Here is a 16,454-nt window from a genome sequence, read left to right as displayed (position 1 = left end):
AACAGGCAAGTCTATGAAGACAGAACTATTAATTGCTTGCTTAGGGTTAAGGGGGAGGGACAAGAGCTGCTGCTAATGGATACATTATTTTTTGGGGGGGAGAGGTTATGATGAAATGTTCTAAAATTTATTGTGGTGATAGTTGTATAACTCTGTGAATATGCTAAAAATCACCAAATTGTACATTTTAGGCAGATTCTATGCCATATGAATTAAGCTGTTATAAGAAAAAAAAAGTAAATCTCTCTTTACTATTTTGCCTAACAAAATGAGAGTTTTCCTCATAGAACTGGCATTCAAAATCAAACCATGCATGAATAGCTAGGTTGAATGGGATTCTTTTAGACTCTTTTAATTTAGATAGTTCAAATACTGAATTGGATATTTTTGAATATCCAGTTTTTTGAACTGGAAAGAGAAAAACCTCAAAGTGTTCAGAAAAAAATAGGAACAAATAGTGTATGAATGAGTGAACACGTGAAAAATTTCTTCGCCTTTAAACACCTTAGAAGGTGTTGGCTGTCCACCTTCTATGGATTATGTCTTCATCCTGTGAAATCTGTTCTGTGAGACTTTGTCTCTGGATCTAGAAGGCACTACACACTAAACTGACCATCAGTTATCTGCAGACTGGGAACACAAGGCAATTTCTGTGTGGTTCTTAGATGTAGCTGATTCTATAAGGAAATCAGGAAGTACTCTTGTAGAAGGTCTAGAACTGTAACAAATACGCACTGTTTTGCACTTTGTGCTGACTTCCTCCTTAATGTCAGATGCATTTATTAAGAAAGGAAGGTAACCTTTAGAGGCGTTCGTCCTCTGCCCTTCCCCAGTCATAAACAACCTGCTTCTTTCTGGCTCCCAACGTCAGTTCCTTTTATGACTGTGCTGTGACATTGTGGTATTTCCTTCAATTTGTTCCAGGTACTTAGGATAAGCTTAGCTTCTGGTTTTTCCTGCTTTGGGTGGTCTGGGTGCCTCCATAAAGTAGTTCTACCTTGCAATTGCTTTCTTTGATTCCAGTGGCCCTCTACCTAATCTCCCCGTCCTTTATTTCTTTGGCTTTTCTTTTTAGTTCAGTTGGTCACCTGCTTCTGGTACTATGGAGCTTTCTGCAAACTGGACTAGCAACAATATCATAACCACGACCCTTTCATTATCAGAGTAATTTTCTTTATGTGTTGTTTTGAACTTCAGCGTTTACAGGCAGCTCCTGTGACTTTTTCTTGCTTTTACATGTCCAGAGTACTTACGGTGAGGGTTATGGAGCTTTGAAGCCATTTGGTTCCCCCTTTAAAAAAAGGAAAAGCCAAACCTAAGGTAGTTCCCTCCATTTAAACAAAAGGAACCAGTAGCAAAGCAAAGGAGTCTTTCCAAGATTCTGCAATTTATCCAAGAAGAATCTATAAATCCCATTAGAATGTAGTGTTACCTACATTTTGCCTTCTTTGTAATCTATTCTGGTCTTATGTTTTCTCAACTAAGACAGTAGTAAGATTTTTAAAACATGGAGGGAACCAAAGAGAAGGCCTTGCTGTCTTAGGTAGCTTCCTACTGTACTCATTAGTCTTGTGGCCTAATTTCTTACTTGGTAGGCTAACATAGAGACTCATAAAACTGCCTGTCTGTGATGTGATAGTCTTAATATTATTCTGAAGTGGTCCAGGGCACCTGGATGAAAGGTTATGAACAAAATTCTCAGAAATTTTTAAAACTTGATTTGTATAGAGCTATCAAGCTAGTGGAAGGCAAATTACACTGAATTTGGTGGATTTAGGCCTCCAGGGGTTGCATTTTTTTTAATGCAATTTAACAATTTTAGTAAGACACATAATTTGGGGGAATGGGTGCCATTTAAAGTGCAGAGGACAGAAACTGGAACTTCCATGGAGAGAACATTAATTTCTCTTGCATAAATTCTGAACAATCCCGTATAGGTGCAACATCTTACCCACTACTTTGCATTCATCTTCCTAATCGCACTAGTTTCTAGTAACAACTGTCTCTCCAGGGACTAAGCAAACAGAAAGCAAGGAACAGTGGAGAGATCGTGGAAGATGGAGGGGAGGCAGGACAGGGGAGCCAGAAGTCCTGCCCAGGCCCAGGAACTAGTGACTTCATTGTTCTAGACACACCTGATTCAGGCCATGTATTGTGGGATGGGTTCCTGCCCTAAAAGGCTTTGACGTTTAAAGTCAAATATGCATCAGTGTTCAAAGGCTGGAGCAGAACAAATGGGTTTCCTTGAAGTCAGGAAGAGGATGTGTGTACGCTAACCCGTTTTGAACCTTAGACCAAAAGACATTTACTTTCGTACTACAGCAATTCTTTGCAACCAAACCGAAAGTCAGAATTTTCAAATTAAAGATACCCTATGAGCAATTTCAACTCATTCTTTTCACTGCTCCATCATTCAACCACTTATTCCACAGAGGGCTATTGAGAGCCCACTGGGTGCTGGACACTGCAGAGCCATCACGCACTTGGTCCCCAACACCAAGGGGCTGACATCAAGTCCAGTCCAGCCAACAAGGGAGTGAGAAATCCTCGCATGCACCCTTGCAATTGCGATGTCCAGGAGCGGGTCCAGCCCGTCACATCTCCCCACGTCGTGCCCGCAGGTGAGTGTGGGTGCGCGCGTGTGGGGGGACCGTGCGGGAGCACGTGTGTCAGAATGGCGCGTGTCACAGTGCGCATACAGGTGTCGCCGCGGCGTGCGTCGCCATGGAGGCCGGGGCCGGCTGTGCGGGCCGCGTGAGGCTTGCGTCTCCCGCCCACCCACCGGAGGGCGGCGCGGGAAGCCCCCGCGTGCGCGCTTGTGAGTGAGCGTGGGCGCGCGGGGGGCGGGGCTCCGCGCTGGCCGGGCCGCGCGCAGGCGCAGAGCGCGGGAGCCGGGCGGCCGCCGCAGAGCGCCGGGGGCGGGCGGAACGAGCGCAGGAGGCCATGGCCGCCGCCGCGGGCTGCTAAGAGGCTCGGCCCGAGGGCGCCTGCCGCCGCGGACGATGGTGACCGCACGGGTCGGGCCGCTGCCGCCGCCGCTGCCTCCGCCCCCCAAGACGCAGCAACCGAGGCCCCGCGCAGAAGAACCGCCGCTGTGAGCCTTCCCGGTCCCCGCCGCCACCGCCTGAGGACAGGAGGGCAGGCGAGAGAGCCGGGGAGCTGCGGACACGGGCAGCGCGCAGCGCAGTCCGCCGGGAGGGAGGCTGCAGCCCGAGGTGACCGCGCCGGCCATCCCCTCCCCCATCCGGCCGCCGCTGCTTCCCCTCCTCCCCTCCCGCCCGCACCCCCTCCCCTCCCCCCTCCCCTCCCCCCCTCCCCTCCCCTCCCCTCCTCCCACGCTGCAGCCCCTCTCGCGGTCCCGCGCGGAGCCCCCTCCTCCCGCTCCCGGGCCTCGGATGCCCCCTCCCCACCCCCCGTCCCTTCCCCTCCACGCCTGGAGGGAGCCCCTCACATTCCTGAGATGCCGGCACTCGGGGCGCTGCCTCTCGCCTCCCCCAGCACCCCGCTTCGAGGCCTCTCCCAGTCCCTTCCAGAGCGGCCCCTTCGCAGCTCCTTTCTCCAGTTTCCAACTTTAGACCGCTTTTGCGCCTTTGTCCGCTTTGCCTCCAAGCTCGCCCCCCTCTCTGCCTTCCTTGGTCTTTGCAGCCCCACACTCAGCTTGGCTGTTTTCTGGCTGTGCAAGGGTTTTTGGGGAAGGGTGTTTCAGAAAGGCCTGCCAACTCCTTCGAGTGGAGGGATTCGTTGCTCACCATCCAGCCTCTCCCTCGGTCCCTTATCACGGTGAACCCTCCCTCCCCAAACCCCAAAAACCAACAGCAACAAAAAGCCACTCAGCCCTCTGTTTTTGTGGCCCGCCAGACTCGGTTGTCCCCATCCATCTCTGCTTGGTCCCCGAGCCCTCCCTTGTGGAATGAGCCCCCATTGGGTTCGGGGATGATGAACTTGGCCTGCGGAGCCTTTTGGTGAGTGGATCGGTACAGCCAGCACCGATGGCGAGACCGGAGGGTTTTTTGCTGAACGTAATCCCCCCAGCCCCAAGTGGAAGTGGCCGTGGCCGTGGGCCGTGATGCGCTGCTGTTGGTGCCGCCGCTGCCCTTGCTGCTGTAGGGCTGCCTGCTAGCCGCGAGCTGGGTTGGGGTTACTATAGTTCACATGCATCCGAGATCAGCAGGCGTGGAGGAGGAGGTGCGGGGGGAGAGGAAGGGGCCTTTGCTGTGAGGAGGCATCAAAGATTAATGGATGGCTCGGCATCGCAGTCTGCAGTAAACAGGAAACTGGTCTGAAAGGAGAGAACTGTGTCTTTTAAATTTTTCAAAATACGGAGTGTGTAGTTCTGCTGAATCTTGAATCAGGCCCAAAAGGATGAGCTGTTGGTGCTGCAGTCGTGACCCAGGCTGAGCACCCAATGGCAGAGGTAGCACGGATTTGATTTCCACTGTCTGCTCCCGAAATTGCAAGATGGTCCTTGTATTTCAGAGTGGACCCCAGATCTCTGCCGTTTTGGAGGTGATGAGAAATCACAGAATTGTTAGTAATTTTTGTGGAATTGAGGTATATACAAAGTTAGCTAGCAACAAATAGAGTGGGAGTGGGGAGGACCAGCTATATTTAAAACATGTGCAAGTGCTTATGTAAGAAGTGCGTTCTCTTTCCTGGTATCTCAGTTCTGGTCTGAATTTACTGAGGATTTTAGAATCCAGCTTTGTCCTGTCACATTTTCAGGTTTTGTCGTTCTTACAGATAGACAGTTTAAAAAAAAAAAGAATCTGTTTTTCTTAATGTCAATTTTACTTGATAGTAGAATTTTTTTTTAAAACTAGTTGGGAGAAAGAAAGGTTAATGATGAAGGTTTTGCTTTTCTTTTTTAGGTGGGAAAGTTGTAGAAACTTTCAACCTTGAATTATCTATATTATCAATTATCATCTAGTTAGCAGTAATTTTACGTTGAGTCAGGTGTCATTTTTGCTTTGTTTTTCATTTAAAAGGGAGTTAAAGAGATGTGCTTTTTTTTTTTTTTGGTAAAATGGTACCAGTGTTTCTTCTTTAATACAGCTTTTCAGCAGACATTAGCTGTTTCTTTAAAAAGCTACGTTTTTCTTATTGTTGAGAGTGATTTGTTTGGTTTCTTCATACTCAAAGCCAAGAATTGTCAGGACAGTGTAGAATGATGCCTAGATCTTCCTAACCGCAAACCTGAGTGGTGAGCTGTCCACGTTGCACTTACACAAGACATGACTGTGTTTGTACATACTGATTGCTGTTTCCAACTCTGGGAGAGTCATGGCTGGAAATTGTTAGGGTCTTGTTTTTGGTCAGTGTTTATGGAACCTTTTTTTTTTGGTGGCTTTTGGAAAGAAATGTTCTCTTTTTTAGCTGTGTTACTGTGTAGCATCTTTGAGTCACATTCAGTTCACATTGCTTGCAGAGATGTGCTAGTGGAATATTACTTTCCCACTTTTCTGAGTTCAAGGAGGAAATTTTAAAATCTTGTATGGAAGGTAAAATAGCGCGGAAAGTTTATATATTTGGCTTGGGGTGTGTCAGACCTTTCATTTTCTTTGTTTTCGGTTCGCCTACTTATTTTCTAGGATTATTTGATATTGTTTAGGTGGTAGGAGAATTTTGAGCTCCTTCCAACTTTATAATATACTCCTTAGCCCTGTTTGACGGTAAGTCTCGGGGAAAAAATAAATTAGGTTTGATCCAAATGTCTAGAGTTAAAATCTTTAGCTCCAATTTTATGTCACATTCATGAGTATACAGTGATTTGGCAGGTCTGAGTGATGTCAGGTATTCTGCAAACAAGATGAAGGTTTCAGAATTTTGTGTAGGTGTCAGTTTGGTGTGTGGTGCTAGAGTGTAGCCTATAGGATTTATTTGTGATGGTTGTCATCTGTCATGTGTGTTTCTATTTAAGAAAGATTGAAAATTACAAGGATTGGAAAAATGAGGCTTTTTTTTTTCTGCTTTGATTTTCTATATTTTAAATTTATTTCATCCATGCCCTTAAATGTGGCTAGCTTACCAGTGACTTGTTAAAGTATCACTCAGGTATAAAAATAAATGAAACATTAGCAAGCAATAGATTTGTTTTTAAATGAGCATACTTTTAATTCTGTCCAAGGTTTTTCTTAAAGACATTTGACTCTATTTTGTGGCATTTGAACTTAGCTTCATGCCTGCTAGACAAAGCACTCTCCCTCTTGAGCCATTCGCTCATGTTGGGTATTTTCGAGATAGGGTCTTCAGACTGTTTGCCTGAGCGGGCCTCGATCCTCCTGATCTCTGCCTTCTGTGTAGCTAGGATTGCAGGTGTGAGCCACCGGCACCTGCAACATTTGACTCGAGTTAACTATGCTGCACAGATTGGGGGTCTTGCTATATTGACAATTTTAGGGACTAAAGGGTTTTCTGTTTTTGTGTTGCTTATACTTGTGAGATAGTTGTGGATGAAAATTAACAGTGTTTTTTTTTTGTTTTGTTTTGTTTTGTTTTTGGCAGAACTGGTGTTTGAACTCAGGGCCTATGCTTCCCAGGCAAGCACTTGAGTCATGCCCCCAACTCTCTGGGTGGAAGTTAAGAGGAATCAGGTCCCATTCTGCTAATGGCCTTCTTTTTGCCCTAGAGATGATGCTCTGTAAGGATTAGGGAGATTTACTTTTGGTTTTTGTTTTTTTTCCTATTTCCTAGCAGATCTGGGTTTCTAAAACAGGATTATTTTGTTTGAATTTTTCTTTACTCCTTTTAGAGCTGTAATTAATAATGGAAGTGGGTACATTTTAAAATAACATTAAAACTGAGGAAGACTCCAAATGAGGTGGAATAAATATGGACCACAAGCATTAATTCAGTAATAGCTCCCCTGATTTATTACAAAAGCAGAAACAGGGATTCATATTGGATTCTGTTTCTTTTCCATTAAGTAGCAGTTTTTATTGGATTGTAGGATAAGGAAAAATAGTTACTGTTCCATTGTAGCATAAAATCACCTCAGTAATGTGGAGATTTTCACATGTCCTGGTGGGTTGTGAGAAGTTTGTCAGTCATGTATTATCACATCAGTTTCCAAGAAGACACTGTTACCAGTTTGGCCACCAGAGTAAGTAGTTATTTTCCATGGTCTTGTGGGGGCTAGGTGCCATCACCCCTTCTCACCAGCCGTTTCTCTTCTAATCTCACCCTGTGATAAAGCAATGCGTAAACCTCAGCAAACGGGATAAGCTAGAAAGAAGGGAATAAAAATCACCCCTAGACCCATTGTTGAAAGAACATTACTGGAAATATTTTGGTGTGGTATTTTTTTAATTATAGTGTCCCCTCAGTATTCTCAGGGGGTTGGTTGTAGGACCCCCCTCAGACACCAAAATCGGCAAAGCCAGAAGTCCCTTATGTAAATGGTGCATAGCCTGTGCACAGCCTGTACACTTCAGATCATCTGTAGATTGTTCATAATACACAGTAAGAGCCCGTGTAAACCGTTGTTATGGTGTGGTGTTTAGGGAATAATGACAAAGTCTGTGCATGGGCAGTACGGATACAATTTCTTTCCCCTAGAATTTTCAAGCTGAGGCTGGTTGGATCACAGGTGCAGGGTCCACTGCAACATCAGGAGCTCTCAGAAAGGGAGTTGGGCTCCTCCATGGTGCAGCTTGCTAAATGTTAGTTAGAGATGTAGGTTTTCAGTGGTTTTTTTGTTTTGTTTTGTTTCTTTACCCCTTAGGACGCTGCTTGTTGGTTTTGATTCTCACAATGTGTGTGTATGTGTAGGAAAATTATGTAAAGGTCTTGTTGATTTAAAGTAATGACAATTAGAGTATCTACCCATGGCATTAATCACGTAGGATCGGTAGTGCATACGGACAGAAGGGCATGTGGGTTATGTGAACGAGTGAGAGGTGATTGTTAGGAATTGTTAACGGTATGCTTTTGCATTTTAGCTTCCTTCACTAGAAGTTAGGAAAATTGGAGAGTACGAAGGACAGACTGACAAATATTTAACCATAGCATAGCAATCTGTCACTGTAATTTCCTTCGGAAATAGATGTTTTCATTTATCCTGTAATGTCTGAAATTACTGCCAAAGCGAGAAAATGTGTTTAGCTTCCTCAGCAAAATTCTTAAAAGGATATTGTCAGAACCAGCAGTCCAGAATTATCTTTTTTCTTCAAATCATCCTTTACCCACTTTTGTTTGTTTGCTCTCTTCTAATTCCTTGAATTAATTTGCAGCTCTACATACAAAGCAGTATTGCGTTGAATTGTCCTTTGAAGAGATCCTGGCAACTGCTTTTCATTTCCTTCCTTTTTTCCCCCCATTTTCATTCTCTCTTATCAATGTCTATGAAAAGACCTTGCAGCCTTAGTGCTTGGCTGCTTCTCTGTGCTTGCGTATCTGTGTGCCAGGGAAGCAGCTGACGAGCATCACTTTCCCTTTCTGAAAAGAGATGGTGGGAATTTTACATGTCTCTCCTTCTGCACGTTCCTTAGAAGTTATCTGGATTGTAAACGTGGTACTTCAGTTTTGAATGTAAGTGAATAAGGGAACAGATAGTCTGTAAGACATTGCAAACTGATTGTGAATTTGTTAAACTTTTACTCAGTAGCTTAGGTTTTTTCATTTAGTAAAGATGCCAGATTTACCCTCTTTTTAAAGAGCTAAGTATATCTCAGATAATTACACAGGAATGAATTTCCTTCAAATTAATTGGGAGAAAGTTAACAGTATTCTTTTAGGGTATTGTGTTGCTGAGTTCCTAGATTTATAGTAAGTAAGTGGCTTCTTTAAAATACATTTTGAGGTCTGAACACATAAGCAGAATTGTAAGTTTCAGCAGACCTTGAAAAACCAATGCAAGACCAATTTTATAAATATCTAAATAGCAAATGTGAGTGTGTTTTATGACAGTCTGTTAGATTCACAAGACGGTATCCAAAGATACTGAGTTGATGTATCTTTACCTATCATCCCTTCTGAATTTTAGGTCTAATCCAGGAAAAAACAAAAACAAACCCAGAAAGCCATGGCTGCCAAGGAGAGGCTGGAGGCAGTGCTGAACGTGGCCCTGCGGGTGCCCAGCATCATGCTGCTGGATGTGCTGTACCGGTGGGACGTCAGCTCCTTCTTCCAGCAGATCCAGCGGAGCAGCCTGAGCAGCAACCCGCTGTTCCAGTACAAGTACCTGGCTCTCAACATGCACTACGCGGGTGAGCGCCTGTGCGATGGGGGCTGAGACGCACTCGCTCATCAGTCTTGCTTGTCACTTTATCTTAACGTCGCACATGAGTTTTCGGGATTGGAAGGGGCAGGTAGTGGTGAGTTTGTTTTACCAGATCAAACTGGAAGGCAGAAGAAAACATTTTGCTTGAAAAATTATGAAATGTAAATACTGAGAAACACTTTTCAAATACTTTTCCCTTCTGATTTGTCCTTATTTGGGGGGTTGTAATTTACAAAGTAAGCTTTTTAAGATGCAAATACTCCTTTTTGTTTTTGAGACAACTAAAACATACCAGTTGAAGATAAAGTATTCATTTTAAGTAAATGAAATATGGGACAGGGCACTAAAATACTTTCTTCCTTGAAAATTACTCCTGAAATTATAATCGATAAGCTTTGAGGTGAGTGGTAAAATTAGTGATGAGAGATTAAAGAAATTAAAGTCAGAAATAAAGACATGGAATAGATAAACTTCATCCAGAGTAAAAGACAGCATCTTTAATTTTTAGTTTATATGTAGCAAGAATGACAGTTTTTATTACCATTGCTCCTTCTTGGTTTTAAGGATGTATTATAGTGATTTCATGTTAATATTTTTATTATCAGAATCCTTTTTTTTTTTTTTTTTTTTTTTTTTGACAGCACTGGGGTTTGAACTCAAGGTGTCACAATTGCTAGGCAGGCATTCTACCACTTGAGTCACTTTGCCAGCCACAAAACATGTCTTTTATAAAACTGTGAAAGATTGAACTATCTCTGTGAGGTTTATTTTTGCCTATAAATGGGCTTTCTGAGTTCTGCAACTTAGCCCTGAGAACCCTTTTTAGCTGTAAGACAGTGCCAAGGAAGCCACTGCTGGGAGAAGGGTGCCAAAGCAGAAAAGTCTGTGTGCTAGAGGCAGAGTGACTAGGATCAGTAAGCTTATAGTTGTACAGGCGCTGCCTTGGGAAAGTCTGTGAAGGGAGAAGGTTCCTTTATGTTACAAAGCACTGTAATTCTCAGCCCTTTATTAAAGGCTTTGTGTGTTAGCCAATTTATGGAAAGTAATTCCAGTCAGTTGTAGAAGAACAATGGGGTTCTTGGCTTAGGTTTTTAGATTAGTCAGCAAAGTAATTCACCCTGAGGTCTTAAAAATGTGCTTATCATATATTATTTCTGAAAAGACTGAAATATTTATTATAAAAACAGTTGCCTAATAACCAGAAAAATTAGTTTTAGAAGTTGAATGGGTTCTGGTACCGTTGAAATTTGTACTCTGGGAACTCAACTGAGCCTTTTAAAATACACACATTACGTGCTGTGGCAGAGTGAGCTCAGTGATTATACAAACAATGTTTTCAGCTTGAACAGTTTTTTGGTTGGAGCAACCTTTGTCAGAGTATATTACATACTGTTATTGTGATTTTTCAGTTTACAGAACTTCACACCTAAATACATGGCAAAAATTCTAAATTTCTAAAATAGGTTATGCTTTTATGTTCAGAAATTAAAACTTAAGTTTTCCTTATGTCTCTCTCTTTTTTGGTGGCACTGGGGTTTGAACTTGGGGCCTCATGCTTAGTAGGTGGGTGCTTTCACCACTTGAGCCACTCCATCAGCCCTCCTGTCTCTATTCTTTATCCACTAAGTCTTCTCTGAGCCCCCACAAAGCAGCTATTATTATTTCCTTATATAATTGTTTTTATGTATGCATAAGTAATACAAATATGTATCTTTCCTCTTTTTGTGATAATATACTTGGTTCAGAACCTTGGTTTTTGTTTTTTTGTTTATTTATTGTGGAGCCATCATGACTGCTTTTAGATGGTCATGAAATAAAGATTTGTACTCTTTTTGGACTGACACTTTATGCTCAGTCAAATCTTAAAATTCTGGCTAAATGTTTTCTTTTTTCCTTAAGCTTTAGAATCTTTAGGCAATTAGAAAAGCCTTCTTTTGTGTTAAGTTTATGAAGAATTCTGTTGTGTTTTGTTCTGTTACTTTTGTAGTTCCATTTGGAGTTTATCTGCATGTACAATGTGTTACAGAGATAACGTTTTATTTTTCTAGATAACTGTTTGAAGGCTTTACCTATTTATCAGTTTAGACCATCTTTCCCTCACTGATCATTATGTACTAAATTCTTGCATATATTTTGTTCCATTCCAGACTTTTTTCCTGTTCTTTTAGTCTGTCAGGCAGACCAAAAGTCTATTCGTGGACTTCAGCCATACACTTACTTTTTGAAGATTCTGTTTTACTGTCTGATAGGGTTGGTTCCTTCTTTTTTCTGTATTTCCTAAACTCAGTGCTTTCATTGTTAATTTTCTGCATTAACTTAATCGTCCAGTTTCATTGCCTGAACAAAAACCTTGTGGACCAGTTTTCTGAGATTATGTTTTTATTAAAATTTTAAGTTAGGGTGAAGTGGTAGCATAAACATGCTCCTCTCTGTACAAGAACACAGAAAGCCTTCTGGGGTGTTTTAAAGTTTTCTTCATAGAGGTTTCCGACATTTATTGTTGACTTCATTTTTTTTCTATTTATTATGAAAATTCTGCTGAGACTGCCATCACTAAAATCACTAGTGACCTCGAATATAGAATTTGAGCCCATGTGTCCCCATTTGCAGGCTTTTCCATGTTCATGGAGCTGTTAACCACGTTTCCTTTCTTGGAACATTTTTTTCCCCTGATTCTTCTCCTAACTCTCACCATTCCTTATGATTCTGGGTTTTTTGAGACCGGATCTCAGTATGTAACTCATGTGGCCTCAAACTTGGAATCTTCCAGCCTCTTAAAGGCCAGGATTTCAGTTAGGCGCCACCATGCCTACTATTTAGACTTCTTGGGTGTTGGTATTACCCAAAATTCAGTTCAGCTTTTAATCTTTGGTTGTTTGAGTGGGCTCACATTGTTTTGAATACAAATCTCTTTTCCACTATCTTTTGACCACCATTGTCTGGAGTTGGTGTTCTTCCTCTGAGACAAATGGCAGCCTGTTCGCACATCCACCATGGTGCTCACACTGAGGTCCATATGCTTCTCTCTGTTCCAGATTGTGAACTTCTTTAAGGTGTCTGTTGTTTCTGTGTTCCCAGAACCTCGTGAGTGTGCCTGACTCTCAGTGAATAAATGTCTACGTATTGCACAGCTCCATAGCCGGCATCGTGTCATTAGTCACTGAGTGCTCATCACTTTCACCTCACATTAGACCTCCTCCTTTATTTCCTGTTTTAACACCAAAGCCATCTTCCTGATTACCTAAGCTAGAAAGGTCAGAACCACTTTCACATCCTTGCTTCCAGCCACTCACCCAGAGATCAACAGTAAGACCTATTTAAATATGTATCTCACAGCTGACGCTGCCAGCTCCACTCCAAAGCTGCTGTTTTAATCCAGGTCCTCATTTCCTCTCCAGTTCTACCATCTTTCAATTGAAGAAATATTTTTAAATGCTGCTGGTCTTAATTATAAATGTGGGATAGCTTCATCATGATCCTTATCCATACCTTTAGTATGTTATGGGTTACTGGATTAATCCCACAGTGTAGTGATGTGTGCTCATGCAAACCTCAGTTGTAAGTAAGAAGTGAATGGGATTTTGGAAAGTAAAAGGAGTGGAGTTACCTTGTTGAGGGAGAAGGAAGTGGGCCAAGTTTGTTCATGTTGAATATAAAGACATTTAAATGGGCTCTGTCTCCAGCATCCTGAGATATGGAGTGCTTTAGAATAAGAAATGAAGGTGTGTTTTTGTATATGGTATGTTGTTGGTAGCTATTTCTTGGTAGCATACATCTAGAAAGGATACCAGTATTTGAAGCAGCGAAATAAGTTCTCTTTGCCAGAGCCTTTATACAGAGAAAAGCAGTTGTTTAGGGACCAGATTTCCTCTGTTCATGGAGAAAGTGGAGGGAGGAAGTAAGAGGTTAAAAACACATCCATTTCATGGAACCAAAGTGTAACAGGGTTTTGAGGGTTGTTGCCTCAGCTGCTGGGACCAAGGGTAGGCAGGAAGTCTTAGATTTGACAAGTACTCAGGCATGTGTTGATGCCAAGTTTCCTACCTTTTTAAAAAATTTTAAAATACTTTTATAAATATCTGATAGCTGTACAGGTATTCCGTTGTGATTTCCAGGTATGTGAGCCGCCTACCCCAAGTGCGTGCAGCGTGCATTCCCTCCATTCTCCCTCTTCTTTTTTTTTTTTTTTTGCTGCACTGGGGTTTGAACTCAGGGTCTCATACTTGCTAGGCAGGCACTCTGCCAGTCCTTTTTTTGTGATGAGTTCTTTCAAGATAGGGTCTAGAGAACTATTTGCCTGAGGCTGGCTTCGAACTGCAATTCTCCTGATTTCTGCTTTCTGAGTAGCTAGGATTACACGGGCGTCTAACTTCTCCCTCTTCTTAAAATGACTTCAGCAGGTTTCCATGTTCCATATTCATACATGTCTAGAATACACATCAACTCTATTCACCCTCTCTTACCCTCTTCACCTCCCCACCCCCGTCAAGTTTCTTAGAGTGGAAAGGTAAAGGAAGGTTGCAACTTACAGAGGTGAAGACAGAAATAGATGATTCAGAAGTCAAAGCATTGGCTGTAGACTGTTTGAAACATCTGCCAGTGGAGTGAAAAAGTAGGTAACAGGAAAAGGAGAGATCACCGTGAAGGCAAGGGTGTTCTTGGTTTTTCCTCGAAGATGGAGAGGAGCTCTGAACATCCTTTGAAACAGAGGTAGGGACTGGTGTCAGGCAAATTGGAAGACACAGAAGAGAGGCTCTTCCAGAGTTGGAGAAGTATGATCGCTAATTACATGGAAGGGGCAGACTTAGAGACGTTAAGACACCCAGATCTTCTGGGACTGGAGAGAGGATAAGTAAATTGGTGTAAAACAAGTAAGGAGACATTACGGAAAGGTAGATGGTGAGAAGAGCCATGTTGCATCTTTGTGTGCTGGATTTGATTATAAAATAGAAAAATCTACACAAGAAGTAACAAATGCTCTCTCTCTATATATATATTTATATGTTTTTGTTGTTGTTTTTAGTGATACTGGTGTTTGAACTCAGGGCCTTCACCATGAGCCACTTCATCAGTCCTTTTTTGTGATGGGTATTTTCAGGATAGGGTCTTGTGAACTATTTTGCCTGGGCTGGCTTCGAACCAGGATCCTCCTGATCTCTGCCTCCTGAGTAGCTAGAATTACAGGCGTGAGCCTCTGGTGCCCTGCTGAAAATGCTGTTTTCAGTTTAAAAATCCAGAGTGATATTACTGAGCTGATTGAATTTTGGTACAAATTAAAAAAGCCTCAATTTGTGAAACTTAATTGGGAAAATTATTTCGAGACTAAGTTAGAATCTTAAAATTTATGTGTCTCTTAATTTCTGCTGCAGGTTATATCTTAAGTGTTGTGCTACTCACCTTGCCCAGACAGCATCTGGTTCAGCTTTATTTATATTTTTTGACTGCCCTGCTCCTTTATGCTGGACATCAAATCTCCAGGTAAGAGTGGGACTCCATTTCTGAAATGTGTGACTGAATTTAAATTTTCTTACGCCAATACAATGCTCTTCATGAGCTTTGGTAGGTATCCAAGACAGATTTTTTTGATACTTGTTTTCTAAGTAAATATTACCATTCAAGATTAATAGCTAAGATTATGTTCAAATTGTATTTCTGCTTTTTAAAAAGAAAAGCTACGTATAAAATAGTCTCTAAGGTTATGTTTAAAGATACCCTTGAGCTTTTCTGTACCGCCTGAGGGAAAAAAATTCTAAACATGGCCTGTAGGAACGTCTTAATCTTCCAGACTCCATTACTTTCATCAATTTAGGAAGTCACCTTGCCGTCTGTGAGAGTCAGTGTAAGCTGCAACTGTGTAGAGTTGGTGACTGATACAAGATTTTGATGAGATTAATTGTATAGCTCAGATCTTCTGCCTCTTCAGCACTGTCATTTGTTTGCCTAGGTCTGCTAGGTGTAAGTTTTAAGACTCAAATCTGCCAGTGAATGAGTTTCCTGCCTTTGGAACAGAATACCATTTAAGTATAGTAGCACAAATCTTGGGGGTATAATTCTTTTGAGACTTAAATTTCATAATTTGGTGTTGATATGCTTTTATCGTACTGAAATATCCTGACAGCTCTAAGAAAAGTGATCGTTGCCTTGCAAACAGAATAACCCGTGAGAAGAGGGGGTCTAAGACACAAATTTTGGTGTTGGCATGAAATCAGTCTTAGAAATAGCATTTTTACATTACTGGAATTGAGCTGAGTTTTATAAAAGCCTTAATTTTTTTTCTTATTATAAAATTATATCACTGCTCACTGCAGACGATTTTTGGAAAATAGAGAAAACTTAAAGGCAGCAAAATCACCTGAAGTTATATCTTCAGAGAGACTCTTTATTATTCTGGAATCCTCCTCCATTCTGCCTTTTCAACTCTCAACGCTTCAGTACATATGCAAGAATGAGAATGGCTGGTAACGAAAGGTCACTTGCTTTGCCACTCTTGATTCATGACCTCACTGCCTTGGTATTTTTTAATCTACTTATTTTTCAAAGTCCCTGCGTTGTTGCCTAGAGACTCAGTCTTCCCACATTTGATTTCCTGTGCTCAGAATGGCACCTGGAAGGGTTGTATTTGACCTCTGCCACTGTCCTCATCCAGGGCATGTCCTCTGACGTCAGAGTTGCAAAATCTGGAGTGCCAAGAGTAATGTGCATTTCTTGTAATCCTCAAAATGCTCAAATTAAGCTGAGCGTCTCTTTCGTCATTTCCTGTCACACGTGTATGTTCCCAGGTTGACTCCTTCACGAAAACAACTTAGGCCTTTCTTGTAGACGCTCTCTCCATACAGCTTAGTAGGAGCCCACCTGACAAACAGCATGATGTCCTTCTCACCCACCACCACTCACCCCAGACCCACACACAGTTTGTCCTCTGGCATTTCCTGGGCAAATTTGAACCACAGTTCAGGATCAAGGTGAGACACTTTTCTGTCTTTATTCATTCTTAAACAAAAGCCCTACATATGTAGGGTATATGTAGATGGTAGGATCTGGGTTCTAAAGTCACCATTTTGGAGTACAAATGAGTGCTTGGGCCCCTAAGAGGCATTCAGTTCTTGGATGGAGGGATCAATGGATGGGTAGATGGATGGATAGGTAGATGGTGGGTGAGTGGATAGATGGGTTCAAATTGTATGTTACTTATTCCTACACTATAACCTTGGCTGTCAAAGAGAGGTAAGCCTTAATT

The 16,454-nt window shown here is 42.1% G+C and overlaps 1 protein-coding gene across 4 annotated transcripts in view; it reads left to right on the top strand.

The window, feature by feature from the left end:
• Positions 1-2,422: 2,422 nt before the first annotated feature.
• Rnf145 (ring finger protein 145) overlaps positions 2,423-16,454 on the top strand; it is a 44,369-nt gene continuing 30,337 nt past the window's right edge. Inside the window, exons 1-3 of one of the 4 annotated variants that reach the window (XM_074057668.1) lie at positions 2,423-2,621; positions 8,981-9,203; positions 14,587-14,695. In XM_074057668.1, the coding sequence (XP_073913769.1) occupies positions 9,020-9,203; positions 14,587-14,695 (293 nt within the window). In that variant the 5' untranslated portion in view covers positions 2,423-2,621; positions 8,981-9,019. Of the gene's footprint in view, positions 2,622-3,076; positions 3,216-4,319; positions 4,507-8,980; positions 9,204-14,586; positions 14,696-14,834; positions 16,180-16,454 lie in introns of those variants that run through there. The other 3 variants (XM_074057667.1, XM_074057669.1, XM_074057670.1) reach the window with 3 other exon arrangements.

The sequence above is a fragment of the Castor canadensis genome, chromosome 16 (assembly GCF_047511655.1).
Source record: "Castor canadensis chromosome 16, mCasCan1.hap1v2, whole genome shotgun sequence".
In the NCBI taxonomy this organism is placed as follows: Eukaryota; Metazoa; Chordata; class Mammalia; order Rodentia; family Castoridae; genus Castor; species Castor canadensis.
Note: the sequence above shows the minus strand (reverse complement) of the source record. Positions and strands in the feature narration are given on the sequence as shown.